General features: G+C 36.1%; 1 protein-coding gene across 1 annotated transcript in view; it reads right to left on the bottom strand.

Moving 5' to 3' along the window:
* Window positions 1-8,662, bottom strand: part of LOC101738829 (uncharacterized) — a 30,111-nt gene extending 21,449 nt beyond the window's left edge. Inside the window, exon 1 of the mRNA XM_004921883.5 lies at window positions 8,322-8,662. Within this exon, the coding sequence (XP_004921940.1) occupies window positions 8,322-8,397 (76 nt within the window). The 5' untranslated portion in view covers window positions 8,398-8,662. The remainder of the gene's footprint in view (window positions 1-8,321) is intronic.
* Window positions 8,663-15,933: the final 7,271 nt, after the last annotated feature.

Genomic DNA, 15,933 nt, shown 5'->3' on the forward strand with positions numbered 1-15,933 from the left:
TGACAAACACACGCACAGAAGAAATGAATGAATATATATGATTTCAAATTAAAAACATTATTAGATTCAGTTGTTAGACACTACGGGACAGTCACAAAGGATATACGGGTCTAATTAAGTTATCACAATGGATGTAAATAACTGTCGCACAACAGGACTCTGCAAACAGGTACGCTTACAATTAACGGCTCCTGAGGTCGAGAGGTTAATTAAGATGAACTTTAAATGAGGCGATTAGGAAAATTAAAGATAGGTGGAAAGATTGTTCAAATGAGATAGTATTAAGTATTGGTTTTTTCTTCGGTTTTCGCGAATCACAGACAATTTTGAAACTACTTTTACGGTTTTAATCTAAACTGAGCCTTTTTTACTGTCATTAAATTATTTCTGACGTTTCGAATATGTATATGACAATGACAATTATAATAAAGCATAGACCTATATAGTAAGGACACGACATATTGTTCTATACGTACAATTGCTTATATAAATAGCACCCATTTTGAAGGCACATACATAAACATATATCTATCTCGTTCTTACTCAGCACTTTAACTCGCAGGAAAACAATATAACAGTATTTCAGTGCGTACATAAAATGAAACATGAATATACGTAAATATCTCCGTCTCCGTCTAGTGAGGCCGAAAATCCGCCATGTTTAGCGCGCCAAATGTCATTGTCACGTCAGTTCGGCCGTCTGTTTTGGGTTGTACATTATTTATTGACTATGATATCGATTTAATATGATTGATTATATAAAATTTCATAATTGATCATGCTTAAAACATACAAAAATAATAATTAAAACGTATTTTATAGGATCTCAAGAAAGTCGATGTCCTAAAACTATTATCTATATGTATTTAAATTCATTATGGAGCCCTCATCCGAAAAATCCATTTTTCGGTCGGAATCTATTGATCATGACACTAATCATAAATACCACTTTAAAATATGTCATCAAAACATATTTAGACATTCTGTTTAGATATTTCGGGAAAAAGGCTACCGACAAATTCTCTTCGGAACTATTTAAATAAAATAGTTTTATTCCGCAGTGAGTAAAACACTATTGTAAATTTGTTAAATATTTAATAATTAAGTGATTTTAGAGAGGAAGTCACAAGGAATGACGTTTGTAATTAATGAATAAATGTTCTGTAGGTGTTTTTTTTTTCACGCGGTCCCTTGATAAGTTTAAAATTTGAATCACTCTCAAGCGAAAGTGATTCAAATGGTGCGGCGCACCTTCCTTGGGGTGCGCTGCGGTAGTATGTTACGGACTTTAGAGTCAGCAAAACAATTAAAATAGATTGTAATAGTCTAAGAAAAACACGTACTCAAAATACGATAACATTTAGCATGCTAGAAATGGGCTGATGGCTTTGAACTACGCCATATCTATAAGTTTTGCGACAAACGACAACTTTATAAAATCAGTGTAGCAACTTTTAAAAATCATCATATCGTTTACTTGGCAAATTCGAAGGACGAACTTGTCTTAGATTTCACCCATCTAAATCATATCATATTTGCACATAACAATATACCTACTTACTTCCTATTAAAGTATAAATTCTACAAATAAATAATACTCAACAATATTTAAAATAAAATGAGCCAAGAAGGTTTATCGATAAAACCTGATAACATTTAAATCTTTTGTACAGCACTAAAGCCGCCATGTTTTGTGGCCAGATGACGTCACAGTGGCACGAAATTTTGGTTGACGTTTCATTTCCATAGGTTTCCTACTTCATTGTAATAAAGCAGGCAATAATGTAATGTCAATAAAAACTCGAGATTAAACCGCAAAATTATTTTAATCATAACTGTATTAGTCAACTGAGATTATAAAATCAGATTGTTCTTAGTTTTGTTTCATTCATACATAATTGCTCAAGTTGAATAGTAATCTTAACTACTGTCTCGCTGGAGCCAGGTTCGATCCTGATCGATTGAGCGATCGAGGCGCATCTGTCCCTGCTACCTACCCTACTGCACCACAAGCACGTAATTTCACACAACATTTTTTTGACATCTTCGTTGAACACACAAAGTACTGATAGTGCGAGTGGAATGGGTAGATACTACTAATTTGCCTATACCTGCCGCGAAGTAATCATTCGTTATAGGACATGATGAATTTAAACCTCAACGTCAACTCTTAAGCCTTTGCAGCAGCTGGGCTATATAAGGAGTCCGGTAACTTAAAATTAAGTCGCGTCATCACCTCTGCTTGTATGCAACCATTAAAAAATAAAAATGCACAACAAAAGCATCAATGCACCAAGAACCCTATAAGCTTCGAAATATATACATATATTACGTAAGCTTGAAGCTCTGTCGGTAATCAGTCGATTAAGAAACATGCCACGACCAAGTTCATTACGGGAAAGAAAGAATGTTCATACACGAACTTCATTACCATATCTGAAGAAGAAAGTTTAATTGAGTTCCGAAGTTTGTCCAAGCGAGTATTGTGTTAGATCGTAGCGCGTACCGCTTGAATGAGCTACGTAGGTCAGAACTCGTAGCTCGTAGCGTCTATCCGTAGCAGGTTTGATTTGTAGTGTCGTCATTAAACTTTAAGATGGTTATTTTACCTTATTAATACTAGTGGTCGCCCGGTAGTCGAAATTCGACTATAATTAATTTAAACTATAAGTTTGAACATTATTAAAGGTCTATTATCAAAGGCTATCATAGCCCTCTATAGCCCATAACTATAGCCCTAATGCTGCACTATAGATAAATAATGAATGAATAAATGAAGACAAACAATATCTATGTATTCTGGATTTGATCACAGACTTTAACAATAACAAAAGAGTATATATACGTGTGTGTGTCAAATACATTGTAGTGTGTGTAATGTTTGTTTATTGACTTAATGTATTTTTAAGCTATTGCATAGATTTTATCGCGGGCCTTGAGCGCGGCGACCGAATCATGAAATTCCGTAACGAAAAAACCTTACACCCCTCACTCCGCCTATAGTAACCGGCAAACATCTTGAGCAAATGACCTTGACTGCGCAGAACCGAATTTTAGATCACTTTGGTGGTGAGGGTGAGGCGCGACGGCCGGGGAAATCGTATCGAGCGCGTTATTGGTAGATCAGTCGAACCCTGCGCCCCGCACCGCGCCCTCGTTCCGCTCGCTCCCAAAAGTACGCTTGCGTACAGTGAAAAATCTATCGTTATTAATCGTTAAGTTATTTGTTATAATTGCTTGTTGACTTTGTTGCCATTGCTATTTGTTGAGTGTTTGTTGATTTTTTATAAAAAATACACTATGCCGCGACAAACTGGTGTAGTAATCAAAAGAAAGGGTAGAAAAATTGTGTACGACGTATATTGCTTCATTATAAAACAGGGGTAGAATGATATGGAAAAAGTAAAACAGACTTCGGAAGCAACAAAAACATCAGTGAGTACTGTTAGGTGCATTATTAACGAAGCTAAAGGCTCTGGCTTGCTCGCCGTGTTTGGGACTCCGGGTAAGAAAAGATCAGGGAAGAAGAAAGTTACCGGAATGGATAGTTTCGTTCAATCTGTAATAAAAAGATGTAATCATAATAACTACATAACAAGCAGCGAAACTCCGTACCGTAGAAAGGCTTCGAAAAATTTAAAGAAGATATACATTTTAATGGCTCGGAATGAAGTTTACGACGAATTATGAAAGAGCTAGGCTTCAGATGAAAAAAAAACAGAAAATAATCAGAAGCTGGTAATTGAAAAAAGTAACATTCGATTACTACGAATCGAATATCTTAAAAAAATAATTAATTATAGACAAAAAAGAAGATCGAACGACCGAGTTGTAAACTACACCGATGAGCCCTATGTCGACTCATCACGATGATGGCGACTCGGGTGATGAAAACAGTGATGATGATGATGGTCAAGATTATGATAACGAAAAAAAAATTACAAATACCAGCTTCGCTTCAACTGAACCAAGACCTGGCAACAGCTCTAGTTTTGACTTAATAGAAGGAATATCTATTTTACCCCAAGATTAAATTATTACAATTATTAACCTATATTTTTTGTTGATGTTCTAATAAATATATAAATAAATACATATGTTGATTTTAATAATTTAATTGCATTATGACGCAGCGTAAATAATGTTTTTGCACGTGAGTGTACCATGCGCAAACTTACCCCCACTACGTCAACAAATGCTCAAGAAGTTTGCCGGCTATTATACCATGTAGCTCGCGTTCAACACATTCACACGTTGCGCTCGTGTAGTTTGTGACTAAGCGCGTGGCGTGACGTCACACTGCATGCGCATCATGAAAAGTCTGCCCATCTCTCTCTCGCGCGGTCTAGCTTATGAGTGTGAAGGGGACAGTTAAGGTTTTGCTTTTATTAATGTTTAATATAGCGTGGTCTTGTTTTATTATTGTTTTAATTAATGATCATTGTCTAATTATAATTGCATAAGTTGATAAAAAATGCTGGGCAATACCTTTACCGCGGCAGTTCCCGAGTGCCACAAGTTTTTTTTATTGCCCTTGTAGGCAGACGAGCATACGGCCCACCTGATGGTGAGTGGTTATCGTCGCCCAAGTACTTCAACAATGCCAGGGGCAGAGTCAAGCCGCTGCCTACCGTTTAGTATACAGAAAGTTCAAGTTTTTTTTCGCCCTTAATACGTCCTTGTTGACTTTACTTTTCGGACGACTTTGGGGTTAATTTTTTAGGGTTCAAAATTTTCATGTCCGAAGAGCTCAAATTAATAAGGAGACGTGTGTTCATCTGTAGTGTTCACACTGTAAACAGAATTTGTATTCCAAATTTACTGTTATTCTTATTGTGTCGTCCATGTTGATGAAAAAAATACAAATGTAGTGAAAACACAAAACAATAAACAAATTAATGAATATGAAAATGTTTTTTTTTTTTTTTAATTAATTTCATTTGTATTCAAAATTTATTGCTTGTAAAAAATTTATACATAAATTACATTTCAAATGTATAAGTATTGTAAAACGGCAACTTCTATGACCTAATTACACACGAAAAAGTCAAACGATTTTTAATTCTCGGCTTCAGAAAATATGAAATTCTGGTTAAAGCTAAAAAAAAATTAGTTATTTATTAGATTGGTGGACAAGCTCACAGCCCGCCTGGTGTTAAGTGGTTACTGGAGCCCATAGACATTTACAACGTAAATGCCGCCACACGTCTTGAGATATAAGTTCTAAGCTCTCAGTATAGTTACAACGGCTGTCCCACCCTTCCAAAGGAAACGCATTACTGTTTCACCGCAGAAATAAACAGGATGGCGGTACCTACCCGCGCGGACTCACAACCAGGTCCTACCACCAGTAAATATGGCTAGTGTGAGTTGACTTTAGGTTATTGTTATAAAAACTAGTCTCAACGACGAAAAATTTAACGATGATTAAAACAAACATTTTTAAATGACCTTAATTTTATCAGTACACATACCTATATATATGTGTAATATATATATATATTCTACATATGTGTACAGATAGCATACATATGTGTATATGTATGTGTAATCATACCGATAACCCGAAACAAAATTACATACATATCCATAATCAAAATTTGCAGCCACATTTACACGAACTCGATTTGTAATATACACTCATTAAATTAACTACACATTTCGTAGGCAGCGGCCTGGCTCTGCCCCTGGTATTGCTGAAGTCCATGGGCCACGGTAACCACTCACCATCAGGTGGACCGTACGCTCGTCTGCCTACAAGGGCAATAAAAAAAACCATTAAATATTTAATTACTACACATTTAATATTATATACATTAGACATTAAATACACTACTCAGGCATATTATTGAAGTCGATTTGGCCTAAAGAATAAGATGCTTGGTCATATCACGCGATGCGACAGTGCCGGTGTTCGAATCCCGCTAGAATATACCTTTTTTTTTGTTTAGCTCATATTAACGAATTGCTTCTATGATGAAAAACATAACATCGTGTATTATATTATACATACCAAATGCGCTAAAATCATAATGAGGGTAGGACGTCTTCTGAGTCCGCACAGTATAGTACCACCACCCTACCTATTTCTGCCATGAACCAGTAATGCGTTTCGGTTTGAAGGGTGGGGCAGCCGTTGTACTGTAAATACTGAGACCTATTAAAACCTATGCATCTCTCAGAATGGGTGGCCATATTTACGTTGTAGATTCAGGGCCTCCGGTAACAACTTCACACCAGTTGAGCGGTGAGCTAGTCCATCCATCTAAGCGATAAAATATATACACATATATGTATACCGCTTCTAAAACCTTTTACATTTATGTTTACTGATGCTTGTTTTAAGTCGTCGTGGCCTAAAGGATAAAACGTCTGGTGCATTCGTATGTAGCGATGCACCGGTGTTCGAATCCCGCAGGCGGGTACCAATTTTTCTAATGAAATACGTACTCAACAAATGTTCACCATTGACTTCCGCGGTAAAGGAATAAAATCGTGTAATAAAAGTCAAACCCGCAATTATAATTATAATTTGCGTAATTACTGGTGGTAGGACCTCTTGTGAGTTCGCATGGGTAGGTACCACCACCCCGCCTATTTCCGCCGTGAAGCAGTAATGCGTTTCGGTTGGAAGGGTGGGGGTAGCCGTTGTAACTGTGCTGGGACCTTGGAACTTATATCTCGTGGTGGGTGGCGCATTTACGTTGTAGATGTCTATGGGCTCCAGTAACCACTTAACACCAGGTGGGCTGTGAGCTCGTTCATCCATAAAAGCAATAAAAAAAAAAAAATACATACCAAATGCGCTAAAATCATAATGAGGGTAGGACGTCTTCTGGGTCCGCACGGTAAAGTACCACCACCCTGCCTATTTCTGCCATGAAGCAGTAATGCATTTCGGTTTGAAGGGTGGGGCAGCCGTTGTACTGTAAATACTGAGACCTATTAAAACCTTGATGCTTGTTTTAAGTCGTCGTGGCCTAAAGGATAAAACGTCCGGTGCATTCGTATGTAGCGATGCACCGGTGTTCGAATCCCGCAGGCGGGTACCATTTTTTTCTAATGAAATACGTACTCAACAAATGTTCACCATTGACTTCCGCGGTAAAGGAATAAATAACATCGTGTAATAAAAATCAAACCCGCAATTATAATTATAATTTGCGTAATTACTGGTGGTAGGACCTCTTGTGAGTTCGCACGGGTAGGTACCACCGCCCCGCTTGTTTCTGCCGTGAAGCAGTAATGCGGTTCGGTTTGAAGGGTGGGGCGGCCGTTGTGACTGTGCTGGGACCTTGGAACTTATATCTCAAGGTGTGTGGCGCATTTACGTTGTAGATGTCTATGGGCTCCAGTAACCACTTAACACCAGATGGGCCGTGAGCTCGTCCACACATCTAAGCAATAAAAAAATTTTAAAAATGCTCTTTATCATAATAATCCCTTTGTCAATCTACGTATATTAAACTACCTCTTTCCGAAAACCACAAAAACCGACGGTCTTTTTAAGAAATTGAAGCAAAAAAAAACTTCATAACACACACACTGTGCAATTGGGCCGTTGTAAGGCCGCACGAGTTGTTACCACCAAGTTTTTCTTTTGCTTAAATGGGTGGACTAGCTCACAGCTCACCTGGTGTTAAGTGGTTACTGGATCCCATAGACATCTACTACGTAAATCCCGCCACCCACCTTGAGATATGAAATCTAGGCTCTCAGTATAGTTGCAAAGACTGCCCCACCCTTCAAACCGAAACGCATTACTGCTTCACGGCAGAAATAAGCAGGGCGGTGGTACCTACCCATGCGGGCACACAAAAGGTCTTGGTAGGACTTCCAGTGCTTAGGTACTTATGTACCAAGTTTCTTATTTATGCCGCGAAGAGGTCATGCGTACCAAACATTGTAAAGAAAGCGCAAATGAAATACCATTACGAATTAGAATTATTTAAATCAAGACTAACTTTATTGGTAAGTATATTCACATATTTAAAGTCCCAAAATTTTGTTTCAAACTATAATATTTATAACAAAGAGACACATTATAACCGTTAATTAAAAACCTTAATAAATTTCTACAACCTGTTGCACTGCATTGCAACAAATTACAAAATATTCTAACAACACTCTTCATTAAAGACAACAATTTAATAAAACGAATTAAATATTACATATCGCATGTGTAATTAATTACACACACACACATAATACTGAGTACTTATCTCTTACGCTAAAAGCGCGCTGTCAAAATGTTATAATGCTATTAGCCGAGGCCACGGGCAGCCCACAGTAATTATGTTAGTAATAAATCTCACACAGACCTAAATTATCTGAGCCGGTGCAGGAAGGGCCCGCGAACACCAGGAAAACCGCCAACACTACCGATAAACCATACATGTTTACATAATATCATTAATTAATTAGAATGTTCTAAAGTCGCCGATATCATCCATGTTCAGTATAACGAATACGACACTAGCGGAACATTCTGACACTGATTGATGCGAAAATACGCGCGAAAATTCTCACGTGACGTTTGTTGTCACGTGGCGGACCGCGTGGCTATGCGTGTCCGCTAAAAACAAACGTGTAGCCACATTGAGTCCGGACGTCCAACTGACGACTGACGCGAGTCGGCGATACAAACGCTCTACGACTATTGGACACGAACTCACGGCAAGCCCATCAATTTGGCCTGACGTTTCAATGAGAACCCTTCCTTATTTTCCCTGGAGAGAAATTAGGGTGGTCCAAGCCGGCTATAATTAAAAAAAAACCTGTATCGATTAGGGCAGCTTAAACTTATATCGCGGTGGTAAAAAGAAGGTATTAAGAAAAGTTTTCCCTTTATTACGCTAAAGCTGAATGCGTAATGAATGAATACCTAAAATCTGAAGCGAATTAAAATGCGCGTTAATGTCTACTTAAGTTAAACCCCAAAAAGGACTTCACACAAAATGCTGTCTTTACATTCTGAATTTGAAATATTTTCTTGTATTTTCAAAACAGAAATGACTCAGGCAATCATTTCTATCCTTTCAACGCGTCTTATTTGTTTACCAATAATATTTCATGAACTACAAAAGCTACTAAGAAATTTCATGTTTACGTAAACACTCACGTCTCTAATCCCATCAAGGAGTAGATAAAGCCGTTCGTTTTGTGGCGAGATAAACAAGACAAGATGCGAACTCATTACGTTTTTGATATAAAAAGATTTCTCATGTTTTTTTTTTAGTTAAACAATAAATATCTTGACAGTTAGGGCCACCTTTTTAAATAATTATTTTTAAATGTCACTGTCACATATCATATTGTCCATTATGCCATAATGATTTTTTTTAATTGGCACAAAAATGATTCTTCAAATATAGGGTTAAACACGAAAATTATATTCAACAAAATAACCTACAAGTGGCTATATAAATAAATTAATTAATTGAAATAAACAGGTAAACAATATCACGGCACCATATTGTAAGTTAATCACCGAAGCCCACAGATACTGTACTGTGATCACTAATACCTTAAATAATCAATCACATTTAAATATATGATAAATGAGTTAGTAGTAAGTGATGCGAATTCAAAACGGCCCTACTTGGACACACTACAAGTATATAACACACTGCATTGCCAAAGATAAGCAGCGTTATCGTCCATCCCAGAGCCTGATGGTACAAAGCAAAAATTATACCTACTTTTGCCACATACCATCATGCTAGTGATGCGTAGTAGGAATAAACTTGACCCCGGTGGGAGGTATTACAATTGTATTAAGGAAAAAACAGACTCATCTCAAACATTTCTTCATAATATTACTCCCATTGAAACATACGATAGAGGTCGCAAAGAGTACTCGAATCGTTTTGTAGCCTCAAAGATTCCAAAAGATCAGATGCGTAAGTACACTTACGATGAAGGACAATAAAACAAAAACACATCTGGCCTTGTTATTCACAAGAATAGGAATTCATATTTTACATTGTATTGAATCAGCATTGCAACGAAGAACGAAATATTCGTAAAACTCTGCATTGACTATTGTCGCCTGTTTTCCTAGAAATCCAGAGGCCAAACTATACAAAATAAGAAAAATCACAGTTAGTTTGGAGCCTTAACGTCTGTATTGCCTTGGGAACATCGATCGATCCTGCAACAGATGCTGCCACCCCTTATTCACAGCTCGTTAATCTTCTGCTATATTTATTGGTCCTTCCAGCAATATTAATGTATAAATATCAATAATTCTTTCATAAGAAGATTTTCTCTCTATGATAATTATTGCAATTAATTTTTTTTTTTTGGTGTGGATTGGGAGAGGCCTATATCCAGCAGTGGACGACTGTAGGCTGTTGATGATGATGATGATGATGAAATCAATAAAAACAAAGTACTATTTCGGCGGACAGAGAAAACTGTAGAGTCGTGTAAGCTTTCTGATCGAAACATAAAGCCTGTATTTATTTATAGGAATCATAAATTGACTAAATAATGAAGTAATATGGTTGAAATAGGTGGTATTATACAATCATAAAAATTACTAAAAATATGAAATAATTATGAAAAATATCCCAGCACAAAATTATTTAATAATTTACCTTTATTCCATTCCTACAGCTCAAAAAAAATTCAAACTACAAAACTATTTTTTCATTAGTAGTTAATTTAAAAAAAAAAGTTGAATAAAACTACTCAGAAGTACGTACCTATTTGACGAAAACGAGTTTGGCATTGAATTATAACAATGAATCATAATTACAATCAATGACTATTACAATAATCACAATAAATCTTACAAAGCAGTTTAAAATAATCAAATCATCTCAATCATTCAATAAACAAATCAAATAATCTCATCGAATAAAACTATATTGAAGGTTTGCAAGTAACTGTTTCACCTTAAATGTTCAATTGTCGTTTTTTCATTACAGATCGGACATTCAAATAACATATAAACACGAAATGCGAAAATACCTTTGTTCGTGCCCGCAAACGAGTGCTTTCAAACATCGAACTATTTCGTGATAAAAGGTAAGGCCTTTTACTTTCGCACGGAGGGCACATTGTTTCGGCATCCGTTAAAATATTTGTCGAGACCCTTTTGACAATTTCCTGTAAGACTGCTTTCGTTTGGGATATTGGAATCATTGGAGGCTCTACCAGGGGGAATGTTTAACGTGAATTATAAATATTTTCGAATGAATTTTCGACGAATCTAAGATCACGGATTTGTTACAGACGAGCTTAAATGTTGTAATAATATTATTGTTTCACCTATTATCAAAATGTGTCCCGATTTCAAAGTCTTCATAGTTTGCAGAATGAGACGCCCGATGCATTCGTATCGAGCGATACAATTACGAATCTCGCAGACAGATCAATTTTTCTAATGAAATACCTACTAAACTAGTGTTCACCAATGATCTCCACGTTGAAGGAACATCTATATATAAAAACGAATTGCTGTTCGTTAGTCTCGCTAAAACTCGAGACCGGCTAGACCGATGTGGCTAATTTTGGTCTTGAATTATTTGTGGAAGTCCAGAGAAGGTTTAAAAGGTAGACAAATATGAAAATGCTCGGAATTAAATAAAAATAACAATTTTGTTTTCCCTTTAATGTGTCCCGCGTCGGACGGATTCGTTTTGTTTGTTTTAAGTTTATTTTATACAAAATTTAGGTATTTTATTTGTCGACTGAGGCACTACGGAGTCTGCCGGGTCAGCTAGTTGTGTAATAAATATCAAACCTAACAAAATCATAATTTGCATAATTACTGGTGGCAGGGTGTGTTGTAAGCCCAAAAGGGGAGGTACAACCGCCCTGCCTATTTTCACAGTGAAGTAGGGATGCGTTTCACCTTAAAGTTTGGGGCAGCCTTTGTACTGTAAAAACCTTAGTACTCGTGTCTCAAGGTGGATGGTGGCATTTACATTGTTGATGTCTACAAGCTTTGTTAACCATTTAACAACAGGTGGAGCGTGACCTCGTCCATTCATCTAAACAATAAATAAAACTTTTTCTAAATATCTCTACATAGAGCCAGTATACCTTTTTTGACAAAAATAATATGATCATATATTGAAGAATGTTCACAGATAATTTTATGATATTATTTCCAACGTCAAAATCTTCATCGTCTAATAATAATAATAAAATAATTAAAATAATTCTAACAGTAATATAAATTTTAGGAAAGAACGCTTAATATACGAAGTTTCCGTTTTCGATTTTCTAAAAAAACACCGCTAAAAAGGTTTTGTTATTATCAAACTCTGACTCGATCGAAACTGCTCTGAACTCTTCGAAAGAGTTGAAACTTTGAATATTTCAAAAGAAAAGAAAATTGTTTTTGTTTAACACAATTCAAAAATTACAATTATTTATTCGAAATTCACGTTAATTAAGTGAACGAACAAAAAATATATTTAATTTAAAAACTAACAACATTAGACATCGGTAAATGAATAAAAACTAATTAACTGAATAAAACACTAAAATAAATTTCTGAGTAAGTGGCTTTTAGTTCTACAAAAGCTCGATTTGCGTTCTATAACGCGAAGTTCTACGAAATGGCATTTGGCCGTGATGAATAAGCTCTATTAGCAGTGAAAATAAACAAACCGAAAACGCTATAAAGTTCATTGAATAATGATTGAAAATCGCATTGGGAATGTTAAATTAACAGTTAATAGAGTTTAAATAGACTTTTTTAGTTTTTTTATTATAGTACCTTAATAAAAACATTCTAAGAATGGGTCACCATTCTCGTCGAATCCATCGAATGCGACGAAGGGTTCGTCGTGCAAATCAACTCACAGCCAGTAAGTAGCTTCAAGGGATTATGCTAGCTTCACTGGACGTGTAGCTCACGGTGCTTTATCTGAAAGAATTTGCTAACATCCGCCCTAACAAGAGCAGTGCTCCGCTTAATTTACCACCGGATTGAAATCGCGACTCACCGAGAAGGTCTATGGTTTGGTCTATGGGTAAAGTTGTGCGTCGAACTCTGATAAAAATGGCCACCGGATCGACCAGTCTGTCTATTGAAATTAACAAATTCTGAGTGCTTTGAGGAGCTCCAATTATCTCGTTATATTTTACGCTTTATAGAGTACCTACACCAATTCTTGAAATCGACGACCAAGGGTTAGATCCCATCTACTTATTATATTATAAAGAGGAAGGATTTGTTTGTTTGTTTGTATTGAATAGGCTCTGAAACTACTAAACCGATTTGAAAAATTCTTTCACCGTTTGGAAGCCACACTATTTCTGAGTGACATAGGCTAGAATCTTTTTGAAAAAAATTAGGACCCCTTACTAAAACTCCAATAATATAACCCAAGGTGTAAAAAAATTACCTAAAATATTTTTTACATCGCGTGCCCTGCGAAAACTATTGATGATAGAATAAAATAATGTAATACGACTTTGTAGAACACATTATTATTTACAAAAAGTGTCGCGACAGCATATGCCTAATTATTATAGTTATACCACAATAAGTGTTCTTTTAGTTAAGAAAATAAAACAACGTCAAATATCGTTGAAATTTCTGTTAAAGACCCGAGCGGAGCTGGAGCGGGCCGCTAGCAACATATAAACAGGATCCAATATTCCTTTCTGGCAGCCTAATTACAATACATTATACAATATTATAGTTATGGTCCTTAAATATCATAATCCAAAACTCCATACACATTTCAAACGAGCCCCCCGTAAGCCGGCATCAACAAAGATTACACTGTCATTGCGTGTGCACGAACTTCAATAAAGAATACTATTATTTGAAAGTATAAAGGGAACACGCAAGCCTCCGCCTCGCGGGCAAAAATTCCATTATTTAATTTAACTTAACATGACATTATAGTAAATTCTTTCCCCCCATTATACATAATTTACGACCATGAAGACGATGCGTTACAGGATATCTTGAATCATTCACAATTGTACACGTACCCACTAGGTGACGTGACGACATTATTCTTTCGATATTTGATAAATATGTTCTTCGTGCTTTTAAATTTTCAGACATCTTTCAGCTCACGACCCATCTAGTATTAAGTGGTTACCGGAGCCCATAGACATGTACAATGTAAGTTCCGCCACCTCGGAACATGAGTTCTAAGGTCTCAGTTTTACAGTAACAAAGACTGCCCCACCCTTCAAACCGATTTTTTTACAAATTCGTCCCTTGGTTACGAATTAAAAACATGAATTAAAAACTTCTTCTTCTTCTTCGTTCTTGTAACAGTATTTATAATTTAATTTCCATTGCCGACTTACTGTTCCAGGTTCATTTGAATTTATTGTAAACAATAACAACAATGATTATTATTGTATACAATAATTTGTATATATGTATAAGATTTGTAGGGAATTTCTAGTGAAAGTGAGTAGAAAAAAACTAACCTTATGGTAAGTGTGTAAGGATGTGGTAAATGAGTGAAAGAGGTATGTAGCGCTGTGAACGATAAGAGAATATAAAAATAACAAAACCTCATTCAACCACATAAGGCCTCATTATAATAATAAAAAATTGTCCAAAAAATAAAATAAAAAAATGTTAGGGGTGGACAACCCTTATCACTAAGAGGTATGAAAAATAGACAGTAGCCAATTCTCAGACCTACTGAACATGCATATAAAATTTCATAAAAATCAGTCAATCCGTTTCAGAGAAGTATGGTAACTAATATTGTGACAAGAGAATTATATATATAAGATATACAGGAAGATGCCCAATGCAAACAATTTTTATTGTGTAGCTGGGTCAACGATCTCACGGCTCACCTATTGTAACGTAGTTTTCAAAGCTCATGGGCATCACTTTGAGATATGAGGTCAAAGTCACAATTATATTCAACTTTTAATCGAAACGCATGACTACTTCGTGGCAAAAATAGGCAAAACGGCAGTTGATACAGAACGCGTTATAATTTTATTTTATTTTATTGCTTAGATGGGTGGACGAGCTCACAGGCCACCTGGTGTTAAGTGGTTACTGGGGCCCATAGACATCTACAACGTAGACGCGCCACCCACCTTGAGATACAAGTTCTAAAGTCTCAGTATAGTTACAACGGCTGCCCCACCCTTCAAACCGAAACGCATTACTGCTTCACGGCAGAAATAGGTGGAGTGGTGGTACCTACCCGCGCGGACTCACAAGTGGTCCTACCACCAGTAAAAATGGCAGTGCAATGGCTGCAGAGAATGCATCAAGAAGTTTCCATTGTTATCAGATTTTCCGATTATACAAATAAATACTGGTTGGCGATAATAGCACTACTGAGATTTAATACTGAAGATATGGTTCTAGTCGAAACCACACAGCAATGTAATAAGAAAAACGTCATTCCAAGTTCCCGAGCTTAAAACATTGAGCTTCTCCACCGGAAAGATTACTCAAAGCTCGGCGTAGGAAATTGCGGGCACTTTGAATTGTGTCACGGACAGTTGGCGGTCGGTCTGATTGTCTGATTCGCATTGTGCCTTAAAAAATTGATAGTTTTACCAGTTTATCTTAAGGAATATTGTGAAATTGAATATCTCATGCTCTAGGCTTTTTTTAAAAAAAAATTATTAATTATATAGGGTCTTTAAAAAAAATATAATTCATTACATACATTAATAGATCAACCATCATTCAATTAGTGAACAGGTACAGAGTAGTTTTAATAAATGACAAAAAATAAAAGAGGAAAAAGAAACGAAAAATGTCACGTAAAGGTTTATTATAAGCCACGATATTATTATATATTATTATTACATACATATAAATATTATTATATAGCTACTATAGGCTAAAGAGCATATAGCCTACCTGATGGTAAGTAGTCACCGTGGCACGTGACATCAGCAATGAAAAGGGCACAATCAAGTTGCCTATTTTAGTAATGACAAACAGTAGCGAATCAATTCCGA

Source organism: Bombyx mori, chromosome 17 (genome assembly GCF_030269925.1).
Source record: "Bombyx mori chromosome 17, ASM3026992v2".
NCBI lineage: Eukaryota > Metazoa > Arthropoda > Insecta > Lepidoptera > Bombycidae > Bombyx > Bombyx mori.